The sequence below is a fragment of the Salvelinus sp. IW2-2015 genome, linkage group LG26 (genome assembly GCF_002910315.2).
Source record: "Salvelinus sp. IW2-2015 linkage group LG26, ASM291031v2, whole genome shotgun sequence".
NCBI lineage: Eukaryota > Metazoa > Chordata > Actinopteri > Salmoniformes > Salmonidae > Salvelinus > Salvelinus sp. IW2-2015.
Window position 1 is genome coordinate 17,508,778 of NC_036866.1, and position 24,797 is coordinate 17,533,574.

At 42.8% G+C, this 24,797-nt stretch overlaps 2 protein-coding genes and 1 long non-coding RNA gene across 3 annotated transcripts; all 3 read left to right on the plus strand.

Moving 5' to 3' along the window:
- Positions 1 to 3,258: 3,258 nt before the first annotated feature.
- chmp1a (charged multivesicular body protein 1A) lies at positions 3,259 to 9,699 on the plus strand. The gene is made up of 7 exons (XM_023971400.2): positions 3,259 to 3,352; positions 3,959 to 3,978; positions 4,072 to 4,149; positions 4,941 to 5,087; positions 5,271 to 5,399; positions 8,536 to 8,732; positions 8,980 to 9,699. Exons 1-7 carry the CDS (start codon positions 3,346 to 3,348, stop codon positions 8,999 to 9,001), a joined length of 600 nt encoding a protein of 199 aa, XP_023827168.1. The 5' UTR covers positions 3,259 to 3,345; the 3' UTR covers positions 9,002 to 9,699.
- A 4,811-nt stretch (positions 9,700 to 14,510) lies between these two features.
- On the plus strand, positions 14,511 to 17,009 carry LOC111953027 (P3 protein-like). Its single transcript, XM_023972098.2, has one exon. The coding sequence runs from the start codon at positions 15,111 to 15,113 to the stop codon at positions 16,509 to 16,511; it is 1,401 nt and encodes a 466-aa protein (XP_023827866.1). The 5' UTR covers positions 14,511 to 15,110; the 3' UTR covers positions 16,512 to 17,009.
- A 5,770-nt stretch (positions 17,010 to 22,779) lies between these two features.
- Positions 22,780 to 24,001, plus strand: LOC111952500 (uncharacterized). The gene is made up of 3 exons (XR_002875744.2): positions 22,780 to 22,860; positions 22,975 to 23,106; positions 23,787 to 24,001. It is a non-coding gene; the product is annotated as an uncharacterized lncRNA (long non-coding RNA).
- The last annotated feature ends 796 nt before the right edge of the window (positions 24,002 to 24,797 follow it).

Below are 24,797 nucleotides of genomic sequence, written 5' to 3' on the forward strand. Positions count from 1 at the left end.
TGACCTGTTCTGAACAGGCAGAGTATCCCATACGGGTCTTTTTTTTCATCAATCGAGGTTAACCAAAGCCGCGCCCGTTTTTAGATAGGGGCGTATCCCAGCCTACATACGTCCACTTTATTAGTCAACATCATTAGAGCCGTGATTGGATGGATTCAAGGGAGCCTCAGCCAGGCACGTGCCGTTAAAAGACAAGAGAAAGTCAGGGATCAGTAGGAAAGATTTGTTTCTCTGTTGTTCCATTCAACAACAGAGCGATACGAACCTTGTTTCAGGCGAATGTTGTATCTATATACCTTATGTCATGCCTTATTGGAACAGATTTATTGATAATATCTGTTGGAAAAAAGTTTGGATGTTGCCACACACATACCTACTTGTTAACAGAATTAAGGAAGTTTCCGTTAAAATTGTCCATAAATATTTTCCTGTCAACCATTATATGAAAACGTTTAAGGAAAGCAATTACTATTTTGCTTCCACTGCTTGCTATTCAGTGGAGAGGGTGTGTGGTCCAAGTCTGGGTTTAAGAATTTAAAACATYTGTCTGAAAGAGTCTCTTTTCCAAGCTTAAAAGAATAAACATTAACACGCAACACCATGGGCCAGAAAATGTTTAATAAATTGTCCATGCTGTCAATCCTGCATGACTTCTGCTGCATTCAAAACAACTGTAAAATTGGAACTGGGAAATCTCAAATTTTAGTGAGTTCAAGACAACTGGACACTGAAAAAAACGAGCTCTGACTGGGAAAATACGTTTTGAACTGTCATTCAACTTGGAATTCCAAGTCGGGAACTCGGGCCTCTTTCTAAATCAAATCAAATGTWATTGGTCACGTACACATATTTAGCAGATATTATTGCGGGTGTAGTGAAATGCTTGTGTTCCTAGCTCCAACAGTGCAGTAGTATCTGACAGTGCAGTAGTATCTAAAAACGATTAACAACAATACACACAAATCTAAAAGAATAGAATTAAGAAATATATAAATATTAGATTGAGCAATGTCGGAGTGGCATTGACTAAAATACAGTAGAATAGAATACACTATATACACATGAGAAGATCACTGACGTCATGATTCAACCTTGTTTTTTCCCCAGAGTTCCCAGTTGTCTTGAATGCACCAGAAATCCAGAGAATGCCAGACTTTGATGACAAAGTTGAATTTCAAAATTTGCCCACAACTTGGACTGCCGTGCCACCTTGTTCAAGTGAGCACAGCACAACAACGGTGAGTCCAAAAATGTCTTGTATGCTGCCGCATAAATTATGTAATATGCCAGGGAGATATGTATACTGTAGCTAAGAAAGTAGTACTAAGTGTATGTTGTGTAGCTGTTAGTAGCCCATGTGCCTCACTCACCCTAATAATTTGGTCCCTTTTCCCCTCATAACTTAGCCTACTGTTATGACTTGGTGCTGCACATGTATCCTATAGCTGGCTTGGCGCGCCCCCCCCTCCCTCCCTCCCTCCCTCCCTCCCACCCTTCCTCCCTCCCCTTGGGTTTTGCCGTGGCGGAGATCTTTGTGGGCTGTACTCGGCCTTGTCTCAGGATGGTAAGTTGGTGGTTGAAGGTATCCCTCTAGTGGTGTGGGGGCTGTGCTTTGGCAAAGTGGGTGGGGTTATATCCTGCCTGTTTGGCCCTGTCCGGGGGTGTCATCGGATGGGGCCACAGTGTCTCCTGACCCCTCCTGTCTCAGCCTCCAGTATTTATGCTGCAGTAGCTTATGTGTCAGGGGGCTAGGGTCAGTCTGTTATATCTGGAGTATTTCTCCTGTCTTATCCAGTGTCCTGTGTGAATTTAAGTAAGTTCTCTCTAATTCTCTCTTTCTTTCTTTCTCTCTCTCGGAGGACCTGAGCCCTAGGACCATGCCTCAGGACTACCTGGCATGATGACTCCTTGCTGTCCCCAGTCCACCTGGTCGTGCTGCTGCTCCAGTTTCAACTGTTCTGCCTGCRGCTATGGAACCCTGACCTGTTCACCGGACGTGCTACCTGTCCCAGACCTGCTGTTTTCAACTYTCTAGAGACAGCAGGTGCGGTAGAGATACTCTCAATGATCAGCTATGAAAAGCCAACTGACATTTACTCCTGAGGTGCTGACTTGTTGCACCCTCGACAACTACTGTGATTGTTATTATTTGACCCTGCTGGTCATTTATGAACATTTGAACATCTTGGYCATGTTCTGTTATAATCTCCACCCAGCACAGCCAGCAGAGGACTGGGCACCCCTCATAGCCTGGTTCCTCTCTAGGTTTCTTCCTAGGTTTTGGCCTTTCTAGGGAGTTTTTCCTAGCCACCGTGCTTCTACACCTGTTTTGGGGTTTTAGGCTGGGTTTCTGTACAGCACTTTGATATATCAGCTGATGTAAGAAGGGCTATATAACTAAATTTGTTTTGATATAGCCTGTTTTAGAGAAAWGTAATCATCGAATATTGTAAGACGTTTCATTGTCTGCTTACATGCCTCCTTTATTTATCCCATGGTTCTGACTTGGTGTACAAGGAGAATACTGTAAGAACGCCCATGTTCTGAATTCTGTTGCTGTACATTTCAAAGTGCTGAAGAAATAGTTATTGACTATGTCCATCCTAGCTCTCTCATTAATGTCTTAATCGAAATTAGGGATTGCCTCTTCTCGTCATCCCCAGGGCCTTATGCCATAGTATGTACATCTCAGTTGTCAGTAGAAACCACATTTATTTAACAAAGTCAGCCATATCAGCTATGTTTTTTTTAAAGGCAGTAAATGAGGCTGAATAAACTGTTTCGCTGCCAGACAAGGCTCCGCTGATAACCGGGTGTACCAGTGGTAAGGATTCCCTCCATTGTGCTGAAAAGAAAGCTGTGCTTTAGGGACAGCTTTATGTAGGCCCTAACAGTTTGTGGGCACCGTTTGTCACCGTTATAGTGCAATTAATGTATTGTTTAGTGTTGTGGCTTTGCTGTCATGCATCTAAAATTGTATTTTTTTGTTTCCCCCACCAATATTAACATCCTAATATCGCTACTGGCTGTGGCGATATTGAAGTTCTTGCTTCTCATATGTTGTTGTTAGCAATGGTAACTCGTGCTTTTTGACAGCACGCTTTTGACTATACGCGCCTAGCTGAGGTTCTCTGAATCTATCCAATCACCGCTCTCATGCGCTTGACCAATGACGTGGACGTATTTTGGCTGGAATACGCCGCTAGCGGAAAGGGGCGTGGCTTTGGCTAACTTGGTTTGGGGAAAGAAAGACTCATCACAAAAACAGAATATCAAAAACATTAAGGAAATTAGCTCTTTGTCAAACTAAAACAAATGTTTTAGGTCAAGTGAAGGCACGCTGATATGGATGGTAAGTCGTTTTCGACTTTTGATTTGACAACTTACTTTGATCTATGTCGTGCGTTATAACGCTAGTTAGCCGRCATAAACTAGTATAAAGGAAAAGCTTGGCAGCCAGTCGATAAAATAAATGTTATGATAGCTTGCTACTAACCTAATATTAGTTTATATTAGATTTTACCAAATATACACGTTTTATAGTTAGCTATTAAAATCTCACTGCAATGTCAGATGTCACCAGAAGCTAGACGAGTATTCAAAGATGAACGTTAAGGTTTAGACGAGTAACTTTAGCTACATGGCTATTGAAGAGATAATTTTTCTAAACTGTCTAGATGTCTAGATAGCTAGCTAACTTCCCGTTTTCATGTATTTGTAGTTAGGTGGCTAGCATTACGTGTGTTATCGCCATTGGATTAGTGTAGAGTTTGAAATGACCAGAACGCGTTGACAACTTATACAATTCTATGATTTTGATCCAGACTCAGAGATCTAGTTACCCTCAGTCTGTCATAGTCGTCATTGCACACTGTTAGTGCAAAGTATTCCAGGCCCAATACACTGGGCTGTATCTGTGTATCACCCCTCATCTAATTTTTTTCTTTCTTTCTTTCAGACACACTCTTCCAACTGAAGGTATATAGAAATTAGCCATTGTCTTTGTGGAGCTTAAACATAGTTAATAAACATTTTTACACTTTAAAATGTCTGCTTATACTTCTCTAACAGTTTACAGCAAAACAGCTCGAAAAACTTGCCAAAAAGGCAGAGAAAGATTCAAAATCCGAGCAAGCCAAAGTTAAAAAGGTGAGTAAAGGGAGGGCTTTCTGAGAAAGAATGTAGGCTTGAACATGGTTGTGTGTAGTAGATTTTTGTTTTCTGATGCTAAACATTTTGCTATATGGTGTGCACTGGGCCTTACTGAAAGCGACCCGGGTTACGGGTATACAGGGTGTGGTATTGTTCAGTGGAGGCTGCTGAGGTGAGGACGGCTCATAATAATGGCTGGAATGGAGCAAATGGAATGGCGTCAAACACATGGAAACCATGTTTGACGTATTTGATACCATTCCACTTATTCCGCTTCAGCCATTACCACAAGCCCATCCTCCCCAATTAAGGTGCCACTATCCTCCTGTGGTATTACAGGATCAGCAGTCAGTCTATCCCAATAGCGTATAAACAACATTATTGTTGAAATTCGTGTCATTAAATAGTTAATTTAACTTAATATTTATTAGGCAAACGCGTTAYGTGTTCAGTTGGCGTCTGACTGGACAGGTCGAATAAAGATGTGTGCAGCACATTAACCAGCAGGTGGCAGTGGAAGATCATGGTTGAGGCTGCACCAGTCCATTACTGTCCTAAGGATTTAAACAGACGACCAGGGGCCATATGTATCAAACGTCTCAGAGTAGAGATTGCTTATTTAGGATCAGTTTTGTCTTTTAGATCACAATGAATAAGATTACATGGACAGGGTGGACCTGATCCCAGATCAGTATTCTAACTGTAAGATGATTGTTACACATGCAGCCCCTGAACTTGTTTTTATAGGCAACTGAACTGACTTTTAGTGTGTATGTTCGTCTCACCAGGCTCTTCAGCAGAAGAATGTGGAAGTTGCCAGAGTATATGCAGAGAATGCCATCCGTAAGAAGAACGAGGGCCTTAATTGTCTGCGCATGGCATCCCGTGTTGATGCTGTTGCCTCCAAGGTCCAGACTGCTGTCACTATGAAAGCGGTGAGTCTATTCCCTCTGCCATAATCATATGTTAATATCATCCAATTGTGTGTCTCACATTAGTCATTGTCATATTTTTTTCTTGACCTCCAATCTCAGCCATCCTTGCTACTAGCTACTTTCATAGAGATGCACTCTCTGTCCTACCTTTGTGTGTGGCACTCCTGTGTTTTATATCCCTAGGTCACAAAGAATATGACGCAGGTCACCAAGGCACTGGACAAAGCGCTGGGTTCCATGGACCTGCAGAAGGTGTCTGCTGTTATGGACAAGTTTGAGACGCAGGTCCAGAACCTGGATGTTCACACCTCGGTGAGTGGCACAAGTTTATAGAAAATGTTCCTCATCTATACTAAACAAAAATATAAATGCAACATGCAACAATTTCAAAGATTTTACTGAGTTACGGTTCATAGAAGGAAATCAGTCAATTGAAACAAATTAATCAGGCCCTAATCTATGGGTTTCACAAATAGGCAGGTGCGCATTCATGATGGGCCTGGTAGGGCATACGCCCACCCACTTGAGAGTCAGGTCCACCCACTGGGGTGCCAGGCCTTGCCAATCAGAATTAGTTCTTCCCCACAGAAGGGCTTTATTACAGACAGAACCCACAGGTGAAGAAGCCGGATGTGGAGGTCCTGGGCTTGTGTGGTTACACATGGTCTGCGGTTGTGTACTCCAAACACAGAGACGTGTATAAAGCTCTCCCTCGCCCTCCATTTGATAAATCCGACCACAACTCTATCCTCCTGATTCCTGCTTACAAGCAAAAATTAAAGCAGGAAGCACAAGTGACTCGGTCTATTAAAAAAATGGTCAGATGAAGCAGATGCTAAACTACAGGACTGTTTTGCTATCACAGACTGGAACATGTTCTGGGATTCTTCTGATGACATTGAGGAATACACCACATCAGTCACTGGCTTTATCAATAAGTGCATTGAGGACGTCGTCCCCACAGTGACTGTACGTACATACCCCAACCAGAAGCCATGGATTACAGGCAACATTCGCACTGGGCTAAAGGGTAGAGCTGCCGCTTTCAAGGTGTGGGACTCGAACCCGGAAGTTAACAAGAAATCCTGCTATGCCCTGCRACGAACCATCAAACAGGCAAAGCGTCAATACAGGGCTAAGGTTGAATCCTACTACATCAGCTCCGACGCTCGTCTTATGTGGCAGAGCTTGCAAACTATTACAGACTACAAAGGGAAGCACAGCTGCAAGCTGCCCAGTGACACGAGCCTACCAGACGAGCTAAATCACTTCTATGCTCGCTTCGAGGCAAGCAACGCTGAGACAATCATGAGAGCATCAGCTGTTCCGGATGACTGTGTGATCACGCTCTCCATAGCCGACGTGAGTAAGACCTTTAAACAGGTCAACATACACAAGGCTGCGGGGCCAGACGGATTACCAGGACGTGTGCTCCGTGCATGTGCTGACCAACTGGCAGGTGTCTTCACTGACATTTTCAACATGTCCCTGATTGAGTCTTTAATACCAACATGTTTCAAGCAGACCACCATAGTCCCTGAGCCCAAGAACACAAAGGCAACTTGCCTAAAGACTACAGACCCGTAGCACTCACGTCCTTAGGCATGAAGTGCTTTGAAAGGTTGGTAATGGCTCACATCAACAACATTATCCCAGAAACCCTAGACCCACTCTTATTTGTATACAGCCCAAACAGATCCACCGATGATGCAATCTCTATTGCACTCAACACTGCCCTTTCCCACCTAGACAAAAGGAACACTTATGTGAGAATGCTATTTATTGACTCCAACTCAGCGTTCAACAACATACTACCCTCAAAGCTCATCACTAAGCTAAGGATCCTGGGACTGAACACCTCCCTCTGCAACTGGATCCTGGACTTCCTGACCGRCCGCAACCAGGTGGTGAGGGTAGGTAGCAACACATCTGCCACGCTGATCCTCAACACTGGAGCTCCACAGGGGTGCGTGCTCAGTCCCCTCCTGTACTCCCTGTTCACCCACAACTGCATGGCCAGGCACGACTCCAACACCATCATTAAGTTTGCAGACGACACAACAGTGTCTGATCACAAACAACGACGAGACAGCCTATAGGGAGGAGGTCAGAGACCTGGCCGCGTGGTGCCAGAATAACAACCTATCCCTCAACGTAGCCAAGGCTAAGGAGATGATTGTGGAGTACAGGAAAAGGAGGACCGAGCACGCCCCCATTCTCATCGACGKGGCTGTAGTGGAGTTCCTCGGTGTCCACATCAACAACAAACTAGAGTGATCGAAACACACCAAGACAGTCGTGAAGAGGGCACGACAAAGCCCATTCCCCCTCAGGAAACTAAAAAGATTTGTCATGGGTCCTGAGATCCTCAAAAGGTTCTACAGCTGCAACATCGAGAGCATCCTGACTGATTGCATCACTGCCTGGTACGGCAATTGCTCGGCCTCTGACCGCAAGGCACTACCAAGGGTAGTGTGTATGGCCCAGTACATCACTGGGGCTAAGCTGCCTGCCATCCAGGACCTCTACACCAGGTGGTGTCAGAGGAAGGCCCTAACAATTGTCAAAGACCCCAGCCACCCCAGTCATAGACTGTTCTCTCTACTATCGCATGGCAAGCGGTACCGGAGTGCCAAGTCTAGGACAAAAAGGCTTCTCAACAGTTTTTACCCCCAAGCCATAAGACTCCTGAACAGGTAATCAAATGGCTACCCGGACTATTTGCATTGTGTGCAACTATTGGTTAGAGCCTGTAAGTAAGCATTTCACTGTAAGGTCTACTACACCTGTTGTATTCGGCGCACGTGACAAATAAACTTTGATTTGAGGCCGGTTGGACGTACTGCAAATTCTCTAAAACAATGTTGGTGGTGGCTTATGGTAGATAAATGAACAACAGCTCTGGTTGGCATTCCTGTAGTCAGCATGCCAACTGCACGCTCCCTCAACTTGAGACATCTGTGGCATTATGTTGTGTGGCAAAACTGCACAGTTTGGAGTGGACTTTATTGTTCCCAGCACAATGTGCGCCTGTGTAATGATCATGCTGTTTAATCAGTTTCTTAATATGCCACACCTTTCAAGTGGATGGATTATCTTGGCAAAGGATAAATGCTCACTAACAGAKATGTAAAAGATTTTGTGCAAAAAAAATTGAGAGAAGAAAGCTTTTTGTGCGTATGAAACATGGGACCAACACTTTACATGTTGCATTTAAATTTTTGTTCAGTGTACATAATGGTTGTACTCCTAATCAATTTCATTTCTTGAAGTCTTGAAGTTTTCAAGCCTCTTGTTCACGTGTCCCCTTCTTCCCTAAGACCTCTAGCTCACTCGGCCTCCTCGACCATTATCCTAGTTCACTAAACCCTTTATCTCAACATGCATTACTATACCCTTCTGGATAATTGCAGTAATTGTGAAACAACATAAACCCACTCACCTATAGGTGATGGAGGACTCTATGAGCTCGGCCACCACACTGACCACGCCCCAGGACCAGGTGGATGACCTCATCGTCCAGATAGCAGAAGAGAGTGGTCTGGAGGTGATGGACCAGCTCAGCCAGCTGCCTGCAGGAGCCACCTCATTGGGAGAGAGCTCCTCCCGCTCACAGCAGGAGAAGGAGGACCAGCTGTCTCGCAGGTACCCTAACAATGCAGCTTTCACTGGTTACTGTGGGACATTTGGCTTGTTTTCTAAATTAAGGAAATGTGTTAACAAGCTATTTTCAAATTATTTGACTGTAAAGTAGTGTAGATTCTGGCTAGATGTGTTGGTACTATGATAGATCCCCGTTTTAATTATGCATAGTGATATTCCAATGATCAACATGCACATAGACCAAAGATTTTCATATAAATCAACAATTACACTTTTATTTACATTGCAGGTTGGCTGCTTTGCGGAACTGAACATATCTCTCAACTATTTGCTAGACAGATGGAGGCTTGACAACCGCTTGGAAACAAACAGCTGGGAGCTGTGTGATTCTATCAAACTGTTCATACCGTGAGGACCTAATGAGCCTATTGATTTCCATCCTCACGTCTATTTATATACACACTCACACTGTGGTGCTGAAAATACCACCTGAGAAGGCATGGGTCTCTCTCTTCCCCCTCTTTCTGTCCGTCTTTCTTTTTCTGTTGCACATCTCTTTTTTTCCACCTTTCCTTTTCCMATATCAGTCTTTCCATCTCTCACTCATTGTCTTATATTAATTAGGGATCCTCAAATCAAAATAAAGTGTTATTTGTCACACACTTCGTAAAATAACAGGTGTAGACTAACAGTGAAATGCTTACTTACGGGCCCTTCCCAACAATGCAGAGAGAAAAAATATCCCCTTTGGTTAGTTGTACTTGTGAATTTCAGTACATTGTCACATGACATATTTTTGGATGTATATTTGAATTGTGAGGGTTTTCTGTGAACATGAAGAGTTTTGCAAAATGTCTAAATAGTATATTGGAAAAAGGTGTTTTAAAACAGACACATTTGTGTAATATATGGAAGCTTGGACCCCCAAAAGTTATCTGGATTTTGCCTATCAGATAAGATTAAATGAATATACATAGAATGAATAGAACGGACAAATCATTGACTTGAATGGAGACTATTATTTAGAGTGCTCTGATGTTTCCCAGTTTGCACTCTGTTCAGCACTAAACCACAGACATCTCTTGACACACTGTATTGACAACACTAACAAACAAAATTAAGACACACTATTGTCTACTGCTTTTTCCCAACTCTTAAAAGAAATAATCCTCTGACATAATGTCATTATTTCTGTATAGAGGGAGGACAATTCTCAGTCATATTTTTTGTTTTCCTGATTATTTCTGYTAAAATATATTGCTAATTCATGCCTATGTTATTTTGCTTTGAATATGTTTGCCTTATTGGGATGCAGGTATATGCATAGGTCTTCTCCTCAGTGCCTGGATGTATCTAGTTAGACATATAGTGATTGATCCTATGTAAGGTTTTAATATCGACGTTTTGAGACTATAAGGTTCTATCTGCCAAAATAATATTCTGAGATAATTGGCTTTACAGTTCCGAACCCTCATTGGTTTGAGATGTTAGCAATTTTTATCTTGTATTCTTTTGAATTTAACACCATGAATTGGGGTATTTAGAGTACTATATAGGTAGAGAACATTGAACCGAACAAGGCTATGTCAATAACAACATTTTGACAAGTGCAGATAGAACCTTATAGTCCCGAACTCTTGAATTATGTTGCCATATAACAAGGATGTCCCCTTTCTGTCCACATCACATACAAACCAGAGATTTGGCTTCTGTAGCTAAGACATTTTGGGAATACATTCCTTTCTTTTATTTTACATGGGAATGGTTATTAATACTCTTAGTTATGCAGGTTTTGCAGTATTTTGGTATATTTAGCCATCTGATATGAACATTTTGTCATTTCAACACTCAGGAAATGACAGCAGCATATGGCACCACAAGCAAACTGATAGACTTCTGGATTATCCTATGGTTGCAGCATTTGTAACCAGGAAACCATGTAACCACGACATGAGTTCAACCATCAGACTGTGGGTGCTGTTTCAACACATCCTCAAATGCATGTTTTACTCTTTGCCAAAATAAGCTCACATACTGAAGAGTTCATGCTGTTAAAAAATGATCTGTGATGCTGTGAACATTTCTCTGCAGTACTGCTTCACACAATTATTTTGCTTCCTTTTCTGTGTGGAGTGATGGTCATTATTATTAGCCTTTCAGATTATATAACATGCTTGCCGTCAGTAAAGATTGTTTGTGTTATGCATTCATCTGGTGTAAACAGGTCATGTTGTAGGTAACTGTTGATGTCAGAGAGACAGACTTCTTATACTGTACATGCCTACTGTACAGCTTCAAAGTAAACCTCATTTCTCCCCATGGTCATTCTGAAACAAGGGTCTAAATTGTCTACAGTACAATGGCTTCAGAAAGTATTCATACCCCTTGACTTATTCCACGCTTTGTTGTGTTACAGCCTGAATCCACTCAGGAACATTCAATGTCGTCTTGGTAAGCAACTAAGGTGTATATTTGGCCTTGTGTTTTAGGTTATTGTCCTGCTAAAAGGTGAATTTGTCTCCCAGTGTCTGGTGGAAAGCAGACTGAACCAGGTTTTCCTCTAGGATTTTGCCTGCGCTTAGCTCTCCTGTTTCTTTTTAGTCCTTGCCGATGACAAGCATATCCATAACATGATGCAGCCACCACCATGCTTGAAAATAGGGAGAGTGGTACTCAGTGATGTGTTGGATTTGCCCCAAACATAACACTTTTTGTTCAGGACATAAAGTGAATTTCTTTGCCACATTTTTTTTGCAGTTTTACATTAGTGCCTTATAGCAAACAGGATGCATGTTTTGGAATATTTGTATTCTGTACAGGCTTCCTTCTTTTCACTTTATCAATTAGGTTAGTATTGTGGAGTAACTAAAATGTTGTTGATCCATCCTCAGTTTTCTCCTATCACAGCCATTAAACTCTAACTGTTTTAAAGTCACCATTGGCCTCATGGTGAAATCCCTGAGTGGTTTCCTTCCTCTCCGGCAACTGAGTTAGGAAGGATGYCTGTATCTTTGTAGTGATACACCATGTAAATTGTAATTAATAACTTCACCATGCTCTAAGAGAAATTCGATGTCTGCTTATTTTTATATTGACCCATCCACCAATAGGTGCCCTTATTTGTGGGGCATTTGAAAACCTCTCTGGTCTTTTGAGGTTGAATCTGTTTGAATTCATTGCTCGACTCAGGGACATTAACGATAATTATGTGTGGAGTACAGAGATGAGGTAGTCATTCAAAAATCATGTTAAACATTATTATTGCACACAGAGTGAGTCCCTGCAACTTCCTATGTGACTTGTTAAGCACATTTTTACCACTGAACTWATTTAGGCTTGCTATAAAAGGGTCTGAATASTTATTGACTCAAGACATTTCAGCTTTTCATTTCTAATTGAATTGTAAACATTTCTAAAAACAATTATACTTTTGACATTATGGGGTATTGTGTGTAGGTCAATGACAAATTTAATCAATTTTAAATTCAGGCTGTAAAACAATAAAATGTGGGAAAAGTAAAGGGATTGAATACTTTCTGAAGGCACTAGGTGTGGATGGAATCTTAACAGGGGCTTTTTTCCTGTGTCTTTTGTGAGGTATATTATCTGTCCTGTGGCTCTTAACAACTGTCATTCTGCAGAATGTCTGGAGAGCTCTCCAGTTCAGCAGGTTGTTGGCTTAAATGCTTTCACAGAAGACCAGACCTCTCCCTTTTTTTCTTGAAACCTCTGAGTCATGAGTCAAAGTAGGCCACGTACTGCACAATAGATAGCTGCACTCTTATCAATACAATGAAAGTGGCTACACTCACTCTATGATCGATTGAATAGCTTTCTCAGAAAAATTACTGACTGGACTCACTTAACCTATTAAAAAGTCAGGTAAGACACTTCATGCTATGAATCCATTCATCTTATGTGATGTGCCCTTGCTGTTCAGAGAGCACAGGAGTTCCCTTACATCGTACAAATGGTGGTATCAAATTTCACAATTGCATTCGTTGTGTACGAACGTCCCATCAGCAATACTTAGCAGCGAACTGGATACCGTGCAATGTGTGTGTTCATGGTCACTATGTTTTTGCTCAGTGATCAAAGATGCAGCGGTCCAAAGATCAAGAGAATTTGATAGAGAAACATGCTGTTCCTGTAGTGGCTCATCAAGCTTCCGTTGCAGCATGGTCTCATGGACTAGACAAGTTCCTCCATAGATAAAACCATAAAGGTTACAAAATCTCAAGATGCCTACTACGTTCAACCTAGATTTTCTATAGCACACAGAGGATGTGTTATGCTAGAGCTTACCAGACATCAAATATCTGGTACTAGAACAGACTAGCTTGAACACCTTAAATCCACCCTTCTGCTCGACAAACATACCAGGTGCTCCCCCTCTCACACACTACGCTGAACAAAAATAGAAACGCAACATGTAAAGTTTTAGTCCCATGTTTTATGAGCTGAAATAAAATATTCCAGAAATGTTCCATTATGTAGAAGAAGCTTATTTCTCTCAAATTTTGAGCACACATTCTTTTACATCTCTGTTAGTGAGCATTTCTCCTTTGCCAAGAAAATCCATCCACCTGACAGATTAAACAGCATGATCATTACACAGGTGCACCTCATTACACAGGTGCACCATTACACATTTTGCTGGGAATAATAAAAGGCCACTCTAAAATGTGCAGTTTTGTCACACAACACAGTGCCACAGATGTCTAACGTTTTGAGGGAGTGTGCAATTGGCATACTGACTGCAGGAATGACCACCAGRGCTGTTGCCAGATAATTGAATGTTAATTTCTCTACCGTAAGCCGCCTCTAACATTGTTTTAGAGAATTTGGCAGTACGTCCAACCGGCCTCATAACCGCAGACCACGTGTATGGCGTTGTGTGGGTGAGCAGTTTGCTGATGTCAACTTAGTGAACAGAGTGTCCCATGGTGGTGGGGTTATGGTATGAGCAGGCATAAGCTACGGACAACGAACACAATTGTATTTGTTGATGGCAATTTGAATGCATAGAGATACCGTGACGAGATCCTGAGGCCCATTGTCTTGCCATTCATCCGCCGCCGTCATGACAATGCATGGCCCCATGTCGCAAGAATCTGTACACAATTCCCTGGAAGCTGAAAATGTCTCAGTTCTGGATTGCATACACACCAGAACATTGAGCATGTTTGGGATGCTCTGGATCGACGTGTACGGCAGTGTGTGGTCACGCCAGATACTGACTGGTTTCTGATCCACGCCCCTACTTAAATTTTTTTTTTAATTAAGTATCCGTGAACAGCAGATGCATATCTGTATTTTCAGTCATGTAAAATCCATAGATTAGGGCCTAATTAATATATTTCAATTGACTGATTTCTTTATACGAACTGTAACTCAGTAAAATATTTGAAATTGTTGCGTATTTTTGTTCAGTATAAGAAAACAAGCCCCCCTGCCCTGCTTAAATGCATTATTTATTGCATAAATCGCGTGCGTGTGTGTGATGCCACCCTTACAAAAAAGATTGCAGTAATTTTGAAGTCTAACTACAGTTACAGTGCAGTATAATTCAGCAATTACTGCTTCCAAAATACCACAGTCGACTGTAGTTACTGCACTTTTACAGCAGTTTCAAAACTGCAATCTTTTTTTTGCAAGGGCAGAATAACTAAATAAAGGAAAATACCTCCAGCCACAATGAACTGCAGTTTATATGTTTTGGACTATGTTAATCTTACTCCACCATTTTCCTTTAGTCAACATAACATGACCACAGCATTTTGCAATGGGTCCTCCCCCATAAATAAACGGTGTATCCTCTATGATGCTGAGAATGCAGCCCACGCATGGAAGAAAGAACACCCCCGCAATTAGATTTTTCTCAAGTGACGTTGGTGCTTATTTTGATAAGGGACCTAGAGAGTTAACGCAACAACAAAAAAGAGCGTTAACGCTAGGGGCTTCTCTGATTGGATTAAAATAAGTCTTAGCGAGTGAGTGAAATAAGAGAAGAAATCAGGGGGAAACGGCGGTGGTGACAGTTGGCATCAAGCAGAGACAATAAAAACCGGAACGCGAGGCGACGATTCGCCGAGGCATATGTTTCTTCTTAGYACGAAAAAATGAGTCGTGAATCTTCTGATATCGGTAAAATATGACAGCATTTTTTTWAAATTTAATTTAAGCAGCGTTCAAGTCGGATGGGGCGGGGTGATGTTTAAATTCCGGTAGAAAGAGAGCAAGAACACGGGTGAAGCTAAATGGGTACCAGAAGGAATGTAGACCCCGCTACCTACGTAGCTATTGTATCAGGGGATCTGAGAAGTTTTTATCGCGTTCTGTAAAAGGAAGGTGGTTTATTAAGACGGACTGGAGAGGTCGCAGGCTGGGGAGCAGCGTGTATTTGCGGCGCACCTAACAATGAGGACGCTTTTTGCATTCTGTTGTCTCTTCTTGATAACGAGAGGAACAGATCCGCCAACGGAGGGCAGGTCCCTGACAGACAACAACAACATGAACGTGACGGCCGACAGTAACAGAAGGTATATACAAATCGGGGACGGGACCTCCCAAGAATTTGAGTTTCCCGAAAACACTAAGGGCGTGATTGTAATCTCCAGTCAATACCGAAGCGCCGTAAGTACGAAGGGCCGCGAGAGCTGGAAGCAGACGGTCAATGTAAGCTCCTTGGACTCGGAGGTTCTTTCCATCCTGAATGTAAGTGACAGTCATGCGGGGCCCGTGAAGAGTTTCATTATCAGCATAAGGTCTGGGTTGCCGGGTCGGGCACAACTGCTCATCCAGCTATTGGAGTTGGACCAGGATTCTTTCCCTGTTGTAATTGAAGAAAGGACAGATTACTGCATCAGGGTGGCGCCTGGCAGGGATGACCCAGCTGCCCGGCTTATACAGTCAGGCGTGCTGTCCCACTTTTCTGAGAACCCTGTCCTATTTGCCTTGCTGCCGCTCATCTTCATCAACAAGTGTGCCTTCGGGTGCAAGGTAGAGGTAGAGGTGCTGAGGGGTCTCCTGCGGAAGCCTGTGCCTCTCCTCTTGGGGGTCGCAGGGCAGTTCCTGGTCATGCCACTGTACGCCTATGGTCTGTCCAGGCTGGGCTCCCTGCCAAAGGCCCTCTCCCTGGGCCTGGTCATCACATGCTCTGCCCCGGGCGGCGGCGGAGGCTACCTCTACAGCCTGCTACTGGGCGGGGACGTCACCCTGGCCATCTCCATGACCCTGGTGTCCACAGTTGTAGCTGCAGCAGCCATGCCCCTGTCCTCTGCCCTGTACGGCAGGCTACTGGGTGTCCACGCTGCCCTCCACGTGCCCTTTATCAAGATCCTGGGCACCCTTCTCTTCATTGCCATCCCCATCTCCCTGGGCATGCTGGTGAAGCTACGTCTGCCCAAACTGACCCGCGTACTGCTTGCACTGATCCGGCCCTTCAGCTTCGTGCTCATCGTGGGTGGCATCTTCATGGCCTACCAGATGGGGGCGTCTATCCTGGCCAACGTGAGACCTCAGATAGTGGTCGCGGGGGTGACCGTGCCCCTGTTTGGGCTGCTGCTAGGGTTTGGGATGGGGAAGCTGGCAGGACTAGCAGTGCCACAGAGGAAGACGGTCAGTATTGAGGTGGGGGTGCAGAACAGCCTCCTGGCGCTGGCGGTTATGCAGCTGTCGTTCCAGCGGGCGGAGGCTGACTTTGCGTCCCAAGCGCCCTTCATAGTGGCGCTCAGCAGCACCTCTGAGATGCTCCTCATCGTCCTCGGTCACTTTGCCCATCGGAAGTTCTGTACCCCCACCACCCGGACTGAAACCTGATTGTAGACAGAGTTTCTGTTCTAAACCAAACCTGTGGAGGTCCCAGAGTGTTGGCTACAAATCACACACAACAATATGAAAACAATCATTGACATTGACACTGTGTACACAGGACAGCGAATGGACATTTAAAAAAAWAAWAATCTTGAAACCAAAGGCCTTTTCCCGCTAACCCCCTTTTTTTCTTATTTTTTTATGAGATTGTACTGAAGAGTACCTCATGTAAATAGGCCGAAGAAGAGAAATACCTATAAAAGAAAATATATTTTTCTATAAAACATTTTTTGTAATTGAAATTATTGATTTGTATCATGTTTACAAGAGGTTTATGTGTCAAAGCAATGGGAATGGTTTTGAAAACTGATTGTTTGTCGGATGGAAATGTGTGGTGTTTGAAAAGTACTGTTACAATTTTTTTTGTTCTGGATTCAAAGATGGTGTTCTAGGAGTCCATGTACTTTATAAAGAGGAGACATAATAAAAGCATTCATAAAAGCAGTCTTGAGTTTGTCCAAGGAGGATCTTTATTTAAAGAAGGAATCTTAACACTGAGACGTACTAAAGTAAAGATTGTGCTGCAGCACAGCTGAGCAATATAGCCAGTACCTTTGTTTCTGAGGGTGTTTCCGTGACAATATTTGCCTGTGCAAAATATTTGTGGACTGATAAACAGGTTTCTTTGTGTGTGCCAATGTGAGGACATTTGCATGTCTCTTTGCATTGTGTATTTGCATTTGTGTTAAAACAATCTCATGACACATCTATGTTTGCATGTTATGTGGTTACCTTTTTTAAGGTCTAATGTTTCTAAGCCTTTTTACTCCTGAAATAGAAGTTGTAGTTTTCAATATATTTTTTTGTGTAGTTCATAGGTCTTTGTGTGAGAGGGCATGTTATGACTGGAATGAACGTGATTTTCGGCAGGTGTTGGACTTGAAATATGCTCATACAGTCATAATAGCTGCCTACAGTGCTTTCGGAAAGTATTCAGACCCCTTGACTTTTCACCATTTTGTTACGTTACGGCTTTATTCTAAAATGGATAAAACAATTAAAAAAACTCAGCAATCTACACACAATACCCCATAATGACAAAGCAAAAACAGGTTTTTAGAAAATGTTGCTAATTTATTAAAATYTTCCAAAACAGGAATTCCTTATTTACATAAGTATGCAGACCCTTTGCTATGAGACTCAAAATTGAGCTCAGGTACATCCTGTTTCCATTGATCATCCTTGAGATGTTTCTACAACTTGATTGGAGTCCAGCTGGGGTAAATTAAATTGATTGGATATGATTTGGAAAGGCACACAACTGTCTATATAAGGTCCCACAGTTGACAGTGTATGTCAGAGTAAAAACCAAGCCATGAGGTTGAAGGAATTGTCCATAGAGCTTCGAAACAGGATTGTGTTGAGGCACAGATCTGGGGAAGGGTACAAAAAATGTCTGCAAGATTGAAGGTCCCCCAAGAACACAGTGGCCTCCATCATTCTTAAATGGAAGAAGGTCGGAACCACCAAGACTCTTCCTAGAGCTGGCTGCCCATGCCAAACTTAGCAATTGGGGGAGAAGGGCCTTGGTCAGGGAGGTGACCAAGAACCTGATGGTCCCTCTGCACTCTGACAAACCTCCAGAGTTCCTCTGTGGAGATGGGAGAACCTTCCAGAAGGACAACCATCTCTGCAGCACTCCACCAATCAGGCCTTTATGGCAGTGTGACCAGACAGAAGCCACTCCTCAGTAAAAGGCACATGACAGCCCACTTGGAGTTTGCCAAAAGGCACCTGAAGACTCTCAGATCATAAGAAACAAGATTCTCTGGTGTGATAAAACCAAGATTGAACTCTTTGGCCTGAATGCTAAGCGTTATGTCTGGAGGAAACCTGGCACCATCCCTACGTTCAAGCATGGTGGTGACTGCATCATGCTGTGGGGATGTTTTTCAGCGGCAGGGACTGGGAGACTAGTCAGGATCGAGGGAAAAATGAATGGAGCAAAGTACAGAGAGGTCCTTGATGAAAACCTGCTCCCAGAGTGCTCAGGACCTCAGACTGGGGTGAAGGTTAACCTTCCAACAGGACAATGACCCTAAGCACACAGCCAAGACAATGCAGGAGTGACTTCGGGACAAGTCTCTGAATGTCCTTGAGTGGCCCAGCCAGAGCCCGGACTTGAAGCCGATCGAACATCTTTGGAGAGACCTGAAAATAGCTGTGCAGCCACACTTCCCATCCAACCTGACAGAGCTTGAGAGGATCTGCAGAGAAGAATGGGAGAAACTCTCCAAATACAGGGGTGCTAAGCATGTAGCGTCATACCCAAGAAGACTCGAGGATGTAATCGCTGCCAAAGGTGCTTCAGCAAAGTACTGAGTAAAGGACCTGAATACTTATGTGATATTTGAGTAAACATTTTTTACAAAAATTTCTCAWAACCAGTTTTTGATTTGTCATTATGGGGTATTATGTGTAAAGTGAAGGGGGGGGGAACAATTGATTCCATTTTAGAAAAGGCTATAACACAGATTTTGGAAAAAGTCAAGGCGTCTGAATACTTTCCGAATGCACTGTATGTATTCATTTTCTGGCAAAAGCTAAACTGACACCTTAGGGGAGTGAACATTTTGTAAAATGCATTTTTGTAAGTGTTATTCCCTTTTACACCACTCAAGTATTTTAATTACTGTGTTTCTCTGCGCATTTGTAGTGGGAAATGGCATTRGAGCTTTGGTTTTGGCACAAGACATGGGAGCTCAGGAAAGTAGCATGTATGCTGAAGTCTATGGGCTGAACTCCGTTGTTTGAAGGGGCTTTGTCAATATTCGCAGTGGGGAGCCACTGTATTTTGTTTTCCTGTAAATGAGACGTGATAGTTAAAACCGTAAATGAAGATATAACTCAACTACCCCCAAAATCCTTAACTGTTTCCTTATTCCTGTCAATTATTGACACTTTTCTATTGGAAAACAGGTAGGGGTTTATGGGTAAAGTTGTATTTTGGGAAACAATAGTAAAATCCTAGAATATTTTTGAGGCAAGTCCATCTTGTGTTTCCATTACAAATTGCCATATACTGAAAACCTGTTTTGTTTTCCATTCGCAACTAACCCTAATCTAAAACGAATGGATTAACACACATTGAAGCCGTTGGGAAATGTTTACATGACTCTGCTTACATTGTGTTCTGGACCCTCCTGTACAGTGTCATAAGCCTTGCATATCAATAACACTCAGATGCACAACATATCGTCCATTTAATTAATATACCTGCTGTTAGACCTATTTTTAGGCAAAGGTATTTTAAGGATTTGAAGCTTTGCATGAAAATTATGTAAATTCACATGGTGAGTTATAATCATGCCACTACCAATGGGAGTCATCATTTTCTCAATGCATGTCTCTTTCCCTCTCTCAATGCCACGCATCCCCTGTCTGTAATTTCAATGATTTCAATGATTTCAATGGCTCTACAGCTGCTCAGCCTCACTTGCAATGGTAATTTGACCTTTGATAACCACAGATTTCAGCCCATGCATTCCACCTCGTATTCTGCTGCACAGAGACAGACGGAGACATAGGGCCTAAACTATTTCACAGATACACACTATATACTCTAATTTACCTGGTATGATATTTCTCTTCTTGGTGCTACAGAGCCATGAGGTTACCATATGAGCTGTGTGGTTTGTAAAATCCTACGCAAACTAAGCAAAGTGCCTCTTTGTAAGTTGTACTTTGAGGAAATGCCTAAAGTGTCACTTCCATTAGAGAAATGGGTGAAAGTACCTGCTGTGGGTGCAAGGACAGTGTCACGTCCACTTGAGCGACAGCTCAGATTGTTTCTCCCAGGTAACAGTGTCCACTGTACGTTACAGGTTGACAGGTGATTTCCTGACACTGTTCCAGCAACTGCAGTATTTACACTTCCTATGCTGTGGTTTAGTGACACAATAGGAAAAAAAACACTTAAATATTCATGAGACAGATGGGATTACATTTTAATGAGTTGTTTTCACCTTCTATGAACAGGTTTCTTGCCGCAGTGCCAGGGTGTCCAGGAAAACATGGGTGGAATTCACAGGAAATCCTCAAARATATTCTCATTCATGTGTGCTTGTATCTCCAGTATGCCTATTCACTGGAACGACAAACAAAGGAAGACTGTCTGAAGGGCATACAATTCTCTCATCTTATGTTCAAACTTTTGCATATGAGCCATTCTCACACAAAATAGAGATAGATACAATTATGAATCAGGACTAGTCTCATCTGGTCCATCGACGGTATGGATGGATAGCTCATAGTCATAGCTGTACTGAAATTGCCTTCAAGTCGATGTTCTTGCAGCATTGGTGCTGTCAGGAACAACTTAACAGAGGAACATTCTGTTCAGTGACTAAAGAATGTGTCTGTTTAGAGTAATAAACTGTAGTACCGCACATTACTGCTGTCGCAGACATTTTCATCATCCCAGTGACAGTGTAGCTCTAATGGACTAGCTGGTGCCATTTACCTTCAATGGATCGATCAGCAAGATAGACAGAGACTGAAATGTTAGCCTTGCCAACCCTGATAATACATTGATCTGTTTGTCCCATGTCCTGTCTGAGGAGATTGATCTTTAGATGGTCATTAAAATTGCCTCTGTTCATTGTGTTAAGATTAATTTAATCAAAATAATTTGCTATTAGTTTGATTTCATAAAATACTTTTGGATGGATACATGTAGGATCGGTGTGGTTGGAGGGAATTTATTTTTGTGTTAATACTGAATGTATTATTAATTATTAAACTTTATGCATTTCTTACTGTATTTTTTTATTTTGAGTGGCAGCCTACAGGTTTTGTGAACTTATAATGTGAAATGGAAATGTACCTGTAACATTATCCATTTTCCCATTATTTTCTGCAGATCCTCTCAAGCTCTGTCAGGTTGGATGTTGAGCGTCACTGCACAGCTATTTTCATGTCTCTCCAGAGATGTTCGATCGGCTTCAAGTCCGGGCTCTGGCTGGGCCACTCAAGGACATTCAGAGACTTKTCCTGAAGCCACTCCTGCATTGTCTTGACTGTGTTTATGGTCGTTGTCCTGTTGGAAGGTGAACCTTCACCCCAGTCTGAGGTCCTGAGTGCTCTGGAGCAGGTTTTCATCAAGGCTCTCTCTGTACTTTGCACCGTTCATCTTTCCCTCAATCCTGACCAATTTCCCAGTCTCCGCCACTGAAAAACATCCCCACAGCATGATGCTGCCACCACCATGATTCACCGTAGGGATGGTGCCTGATTTTCTCCAGACGTGACGCTTGGCATTCAGGCCAAAGAGTTCAATATTGGTTTCATCAGACCAGAGAATCTTGTTTCTCATGGTCTAAGAGTCCTTTAGGTGCCTTTTGGCAAACTACAAGTGCGCTGTCATGTGCCTTTTACTGAGGAGTGGCTTCCGTTTGGCCACTCTACCATAAAGGCCTGATTTGGTTGAGTGCTGCGGAGATGGTTGTCCCTCTGAAAGGTTCTCCCATCTCCACAGAGGAACTCTGAAGCTCTGTCAGAGTGACCATCAGGTTCTTGGTCACCTCCCTGACCAAGGCCCTTCTCTCCCGATTGCTCAGTTTGGCTGGGCGGCCAGCTCTAGGAAGAGTCTTGGTAGTTCCAAACTTCTTCCATTTAAGAATGATGGAGTTCTTGGGGACCTTTAATGCAGCAAAATTGTTTTTGGTACCCTTCCCCAGATCTGTGCCTCAACACAATCCTGTATCTGAGCTCTACGGACGATTCCTTCAACCTCATAGCTGGGTTTTTGCTCTGACATGCACTGTCAACTGTCAGACCTTATATAGACAGGTGTGTGCCTTTCCAAATAATTTCCAATCAATTGAATTTACTACAGGTGAATTCTAATCAAGTTGTAGAAATATCTCAAGGATGATCAATGGAAACAGGATGCACCTGAGCTCAATTTTGAGTCACATAGCAAAGGGTCTGAATATTTATGTAAATAAGGTATTTTGTTTTTTATTGTTAATACATTAGCAAACATTTCTAAAAACCTGTTTTCACTTTGTCATCATGGGGTATTGTGTGTAGATTGAGGTAAAAAAATTATGTAATACATTTTAGAATAAGGCTGTAACGTAACAAAATGTGGAAAAAGGGAAGAGGTCTGAATACTTTCTAAATAAACTGTACATATATTATTATCTGCCATTCACCTCAAATCAGTCTGTATACATCCAACTATGTATTGTGTTGCAGCTGTGGTAACGGTGTTGGTGCAAGCTGGTTTTGACGAGACCATGCAGGAGGCTCTCCCTGGTTTGCTGTTCAGTGCTGGATGACATGCTCTCCTGTGAGTTTGAATGTCCCCTCTCATTGCAGCTCGAAACTGCATTCAATAGACAGAGGCTTTATCTCATCCAACTGCTAATATTAATTTCTGAACCTGTGTTGTTGTTTTTTTTAGGTGTGCTGGATACTTAGCATAGCAAGCAGACCCTGCAGTCTGGTGAAACAGCAGCTGAATGATGGTGAAGTGGAAAAGGCTGCTAATCAAACAGAATTATAGAACATACATATCAATCCATAATATTCACTGGTATGTATCTCTTTTTGTTGGAAAAGGGTACAGATGTTTGATGCTTCCTTGTGTGGTGTGTCTGTCACCTGATGCACTGCGCTGTTTCTTCTCCCACTCTCTCTCATACACTCACCTACAGACTGAAAGTTAAMATCACAGAATATGTTATCATTGACATCTCTCTTTAATATAGTGCCTCTTGTAAAACAGCCATCTATATCATCTATCTCATCGGTGTTCTCCTCTACCTATATTCTACATAGTATCTGATGCCATTGCCATGCAAAGAGAGTGGGGCTTTGCTAAAACCTGCATACTTGACCTCCTTGTTTCGTAATGTAAATGGCTGGTGCTCTGCTCTGTTCTAAAGAAACATCTATAAATACCTTAGTACATCTATAAATACATTACCATGTCTGGTTAATGTGAGCTGCTCTTCCAAATATGTATTTTGTCATGTAGTTGTTTGTGAGGTCATGTGTGTATGTGTGTGACTGACCACATACATCTGAAATTAATGATGATGTACCTGTGGGTGTGAGTTATGACATGTTTTTACAGGACATTGTGAAATTACAGTAGGGTRTGTTAAAACCGGTCTATAGAATAACAAGTGTGAACCTTATAATAGAGAGTTGTGATGTGACTGTATCTGGGGTGTGATATAACATCTAACCCTTTCTCTTTCTCTGTCCTAGTTGGCAGTAATATTCAAGGTAGAGGAGCTGCTGTCTCAACTGCAGTAAGTACTGGAGACTCATGAGGTTAACTGGAAGCATGTGCTCTCCTGTCTCTCCACCCTGCTCGTGTACAATCCAAACACACAGTCAAGCCTCAAAGGTACACACACACACACACACACACACACACACACACACACACACACACACACACACACACACACACACACACACACACACACAACACACACACACACACACACACACACACACACACACACACACACACCACACACACACACACACACACACACACACACACACACACACACACACACACACACACACACACACACACACACACACACACACACACACACACACAGACACACAGTTATTCCAACAATGCTCCTATGGGCTCCGAGTGGTGCAGCGTTCTAAGGTACTGCATCTCAGTGTATAGAGGTGTCTCTACAGATTAGAATCCAGGCTGTACCACAACCGGCCGGATTGGGAGTCCCACAGGACGGCGCACAATTGGCTCAGCATCGTCCGGGTTTGGCCGGTGTAGGGCCGTCATTGTAAATAAGAATTTGTTCTTAACTGACTTGCCTAGGTAAATGACATTTCTCTTTTGTACATCAGAGCTCCTGTCCAGGTTCCTAAGCTCAGCATTTGAGGGGTCTTTTTTTAATTTAACCTTTATTTAACTATGCAAGTCCGTTAAGAACAAATTCTTTTTTACAATGAGGGCCTACCCCCGTTCAAACCTTCCCCTAACCTGGACGATTCTGGGCCAATTGTGCGCCGCCCATGGGACTCCCTCTAGCACTGCGATGCAGTGTCTTAGACCGCTGCACCACTCGAGAGCCCTTGACTTGAGAACAATTCACTGCTTTCCTCCTGGCCCGTAAGGTGCACTGGAAGGGCCTGGTGTTCCCCTCGTACAGTGAGTGGTTTAAGGCTAGTCCCCTCCAGTTTAGTTTAGTGGCTACTAGAATACCAATATGTTGGTCCCCTCTCTTCTTA

Bases quoted from the DNA above. Each gene is read 5' to 3' on its own strand.
- chmp1a (XM_023971400.2), top strand. The intron at 3,979-4,071 runs GTATATAGAAAT...CTTCTCTAACAG, and splicing joins ACACACTCTTCCAACTGAAG to TTTACAGCAAAACAGCTCGA. The intron at 8,733-8,979 runs GTACCCTAACAA...TTTACATTGCAG, and splicing joins GAGGACCAGCTGTCTCGCAG to GTTGGCTGCTTTGCGGAACT.
- LOC111953027 (XM_023972098.2), top strand. From the start codon at position 15,111: ATGAGGACGCTTTTTGCATTCTGTTGTCTCTTCTTGATAACGAGAGGA.